This window comes from Crocodylus porosus, unplaced genomic scaffold (genome assembly GCF_001723895.1).
Source record: "Crocodylus porosus isolate Cpor-Errol unplaced genomic scaffold, CroPor_comp1, whole genome shotgun sequence".
NCBI lineage: Eukaryota > Metazoa > Chordata > Crocodylia > Crocodylidae > Crocodylus > Crocodylus porosus.
Genome location: NW_017728950.1, coordinates 47,036,007 through 47,040,929, shown reverse-complemented (window position 1 = coordinate 47,040,929; position 4,923 = coordinate 47,036,007). Strand labels below are relative to the sequence as shown.

The 4,923-nt window shown below is 42.5% G+C and overlaps 1 protein-coding gene across 4 annotated transcripts in view; it reads left to right on the top strand.

Moving 5' to 3' along the window:
• FOCAD (focadhesin) overlaps nucleotides 1-4,923 on the top strand; it is a 256,908-nt gene that overhangs the window by 18,623 nt on the left and 233,362 nt on the right. For all 4 annotated transcript variants that reach the window (XM_019554782.1, XM_019554785.1, XM_019554783.1 and 1 more), the window contains exons 2-3: nucleotides 1,516-1,605; nucleotides 4,214-4,288. In XM_019554782.1, the coding sequence (XP_019410327.1) occupies nucleotides 1,549-1,605; nucleotides 4,214-4,288 (132 nt within the window). In that variant the 5' untranslated portion in view covers nucleotides 1,516-1,548. The remainder of the gene's footprint in view (nucleotides 1-1,515; nucleotides 1,606-4,213; nucleotides 4,289-4,923) is intronic.

The window sequence follows — 4,923 nt, the reverse complement described above, 5'->3', positions numbered from 1 at the left end:
GCCCCGGGGGCAAGGTGCTCTGATTAGGGAGGGCGGGAGGGTCCCTCCCCTCTTAATAACAGAGCATTTATCATCTCTGTTATCAGCATTTTACACCCCATCAGAAAACAAAGACCCTCATTAGTTCCAGTTCTTAAACAACTTTTTGCAAGGAAAGGAACATTTCAAGGAGGGACATTGCCAGCTGCCTGTAGATTAGCTTCAAAAAGCCCTAAATACACTGTCCTGTCTGCTTTACACAGACACCGCTCAGCATTAGCTAGCATACTACATGCTGGCTACTGTCTGTGCTGTGGGAGGGAAGAGGGAGGGATTCCTGCTTGAGAAGTGGGTGTTGGGGGAGGACCAGGAGGAAGCCAGGCTGTGTGCCTGCAAATCTTTGCCAGAGCTCCAGCAAGGGATTAGAGGGGGAGGGGCCAGCTCAGCTCTTTGGAGCAGAGAGAGAGCATGTCAGGATGCTAGGGGAGTCTGGTTTAAATTAAACCAGGAAGGGGTCTGAGACAGACATTCCATATGAGTTTGACTCAAATCAGCAGGAAGTTCTGGCCCTACTTCCAGACTCGCCCACCATGACTTCATGTTAAATTTTAGAATTCTTCCACTGGGGTCCTACTGCTCTGCCAGGGTAGTAACCTGGTCCACTTTAATGCATATAGCCACTGCTGTCATTTATGATGCCCAGTCTGATGTTGATGAATCCTCCCGCTTTGGGCATGATAGCCCACAGGAAGTGGCCCCGTCTCTGCTACTAACGGACACCATTCTGATTGATGACCACAGGGCCTATTGGGGGCTCCTCCACCCTTACACTCCCTCCACAGATCTCCAAGTTGTTTGGTCAGTCCTTGGGCCCTGGGTCAGGCTGGGAGTGCTTCAAAGTGCTTGCAGTCTCCAGACTGGAGTCAGAGTGCTTTCTTACATACTCAATCCTAGTCTTTTTGCTCGGGTCTCCTCACCAGTTCTTGGTGTTCACTCCTCAGCTTCTCATCCAGGGTTCCTCACTCTCATACATGTCCTGCTCTTTGAGCTGCCTCTGTGGTGCTCCAGCTGGCCAGGGTTGGGTACTTCCAGTGTATCTGTGTTTCTGGCTCCTGTAGTTGAAGAGGAGCCTGCTCACTCGGGAAGGCCTTCAGTAGAGCCAGAACTCCCTAGCTTTCCCAGTTTCCTTCACGGGGCTTCCCCGGTGCTGTCAGCAGGGCTTCTCCTCCACTTTCCAGTGGAGCTGGTTACGAGGATGGACTGGCTCGCTTTTTTCCCCAGAAAATGACAACCTCCATTCTGGGTTGGCTCAGGCAGGGCTGGGAGTGCTAGCCTCAGCCCTCGCCCCTTGCTGTAGAGGGGCAAAAGACCTGATCTTTGCCAGCTTGGGCAGCGAGTCTGCACACTGGCAGGTCACTGTTTGTTTGCTCTGGTAAGGGGGAGGGTGTTAGTAAGCTTGTTCTCTTACCTTATCAAATATAACTTCTTAGTTTGCACTAAACAACATGTTTGTGTTTTTCCTAATCTTTGTTGCAGGACTTGAATTAGTAGCATTTGAAAGACGTAAAAATGTCAGAAGATATCAAGAAGCGACTTGAATTTCCTAACACGCTCATTCAGACACAGGTAATTCTCCTTTGTTAAACATTTGGCACAAAGACTTACTGTGCTACTTCAGTAGAGGAGACCAAAATAACATTTTCCCTCACTTTCCCCATAGTCGTAGATGGCATTACAGCTAGCAGAGTTTTCTTAAGTAGTGAATATTGGTTATTCAACTTGCCGCTGACTGGATCGTTGGGCCCCGTCACCCACCATTCTACAAATAAAAATAGCAGGAATTCTCTGAGAGAGAAAACATTAAATTAAGCCAGCAGGCACTAAATCATCCATTGCCACCATGTGAACACATATCTGAGAGGGTTCAACCTAAAGCAATACAACTTCTAGTTCTTGAAGTCTGCCTATAAAAGATCCTTGTCCCTCCTGCTAGGTGAGAGTTGGTGACAAACGGCTGCATCCATCAGGTCTCTTTCATCGTATCAAAACCATGAACTCATTCCCAGTAGTGAATTGCTTATTTATATATTTATTTACATAACATATTTTTACCACCATTATTTTTAATTGGTCATAGAGAAAAGAAGTATGCTTAAAATCATTTAAAGTAATATGTCCATTTAGTTCTTCTGCTGTACAGGGATTTAAACCTATGACCAACTTCCCCTTTTCTCCATCTCTCCCTGTCTTGTTTACCTACTGCAGGAATTTCTCAGTTTGCCTTAAGAATTGAAGTGCCATGAAAATCATCTTTAATTCAGTGCAGTTCTTATGGCAAGCTGCCTGTATAACACCATGGTTCATTGTAGACATCATTTACTTAAGTATGCATTTCTTCCACTTTAACCTCAGCTATGGAAATGTATAGTAATCCAGTGTGGAAAAGATAGACCTAGGTCTCAGTGGCCAAATCCACATTTGGAAGGAAGGGAGAGAGCATTTCTATCAAGCTGGAGGGGGAAGGAAGGCGGGGTTTTGCTCTTTTACCACAAATGGGACCATATCATTTACGTTTTAAGTGTAATCAAACAAAACCCTGATGGTTTGACTCACTTTGAATCGGTAACAGTTTCCATTAATTGAAAGAGAGCCACTCTCAAATAACACTGAAATATGTCCTCTCCCACTCAGTCCACTGGCATGAATGGTCAGCCTTGAGGGGTGCCATTGCTGTGTTTGTGCTGTGCTCTATTAGCTCCACTAAGTCTTGTTTTACCTCTGTTCAGGGACTCACCCTGCTCTTCAGAGGCATCAGTGACAAAATCCAACTGCAGAAATTGTCACAGATTTATTTATGATGCCCCAAACAGGACACCCAATGTAAAGAGTGTGAAAGCCATAGGTACAGTGTTATTGGTCAGAAGGCTTTGCTGCTGAAATGAGGTTAGAATAGAAGAGAGTGACCCAGAAGCTGCCTGCATTTATGGAGTAATATGCTACTATATTAATGAAAGTTTCCCACCCAAATGAATAGTTGCAGGGATGGGAGTGTGCATCTGTCTGAAATGGGGTCCTTACAACCAGGAAGAAAAAGGGAAGAAAGTTAATTTAGGGCTACTAAGGCTATGCCATATAGCTCTAACTTGTCTGGGAAATGGTTATAGAACTCCTTAAGATAAATATCTGACTCTGTTCCATTATCTTTCTTGATTTGTACACTAACAAGACATTTGCATAATTGTTATTTTTTAGTAAAATGTGTCTGAATTCTTGTCACTTTGGATTGCATGAGCTGTTTAGAGTTTGACAAACTATTTATACTATGTTAAATATAATTTAGTTCTAGTGAGCTGTAATCTAGAGGAAGTGGTAATTAGTTTATAAAAGAAGGAACCTGGAAAGGTTTAAATAATTTACAGTCTTCTCCATATGTCTCTACATCTTAATGAAATTTATTGAGCTTTCACACTCTCTCTTACTATTAAACTCTCTTGATGATCAAGAGCTAACTTAGCCAGTAATGAGTACATTTGTTTTTTCTTTTGTATATAGCCATGTTCCTAAGCACCATCATATTTTTATTGTGAGAGGATCTGCCTCTTATATAGGATTTTTTTGTTTGAAGATAACAATGCATAAATATGAGACAGAGCAAGAAATTAGGTGAGCCAAGAAACAAAATTTTGCATCAAAACACTTCATGTATCTTTTAGTCTGTTTAAAATCTAAGCTGGGGTAGAAATTTTAAATGAAGTCCTTGTAACTGAGATGCATCTGCCTTTAAATCAGAATGAACATCTCAGTCCTGGGTCTGGGTTTTTAGTTGTAGCTGTGTTGGCCTAAGGGCATAGTCCTGGATCTAAGTTTTGCAAATTTCCTCCCTCAGTTTCTCCACTTTTGCAAATATTTATTAGAACCAATGTGTTAAAGTAACTGCTTATGGGTTAAGGCCCTAATTTTGCAGGTTGTTCCAGTTGTGCAGACACCTGTGTGTATGTGGAGCCCTTCTTACTCTATAAGATGGCAAGTATTATGGCTGCAGGCAGGAGATGGTTAGTTCTAGAAGATGCCTCAGCTCTCAAATTATTTGGCTCCCATTTGTGTCCAGATGTTGCATTAACAAACTGTTTGGCCATCCTCTTGATGCAGCTGCAGCTTGGCTGCTTGTTTCTTTTTACGTGTCAAATGATCAGTTTTTACCACCTCTATTAATTGGTTCTGTTGTATTTTATAGGCAGTGGGTCATCTAATTGCTGCAGTACTAAGAGAAAAAGTTTCATCAGCCAAGATCAATCAGTCCACTAACCAGGTCTGTATTACTTTGCTCCCAGTTTTTCTCTCTTGCATTGGATTCTAAGCTTCTTCTAAAGTCTCTATATCTTATGTTCCACTTTTAATAAAATTACCAGTGCTGAATAAGGTACCCTGCAACATGTTTCTGAGAATACAATCAGAAACTGGAAACCTATGATCAGAAGAGAAATTTATTTTCCCATGTAGAGACCAAATGGCTAATAAGTAACAGACTGCAGAATGTCTATTTTACTGTCTGTCAGATTCCAGCTAATGCATTTTTTGGTTTTTTAAGATTTATATTGTAGCAGATAGGGATTCCTCAACTTGGCAAACTAATGCCAAAGACAAGGATATTTGTGGGTAATACTTTTTATTGGGCCAGCTAAATGGTAGGGATAAGGTTAGACGAGCTTTTGAATGCAAGGCATTCCTCATCAGGTTTGAGGGAAGAAGCAGGCACAGGGATGATTAAGAAGAGTGTTTAACATTCTGAAAGTGGAGGAGAGAGAGATTCCCAGGAGCAGCAGGCAAACATTTAACAGAAGGAAAGAACCTTGATTAATAGATTTCATAGACATCAGGGCTGGAAGGGACCTCGGGAGATCATTGAGTCCAGCCCCCTGCCCAAAGGGCAGGAAGTCAGCTGGG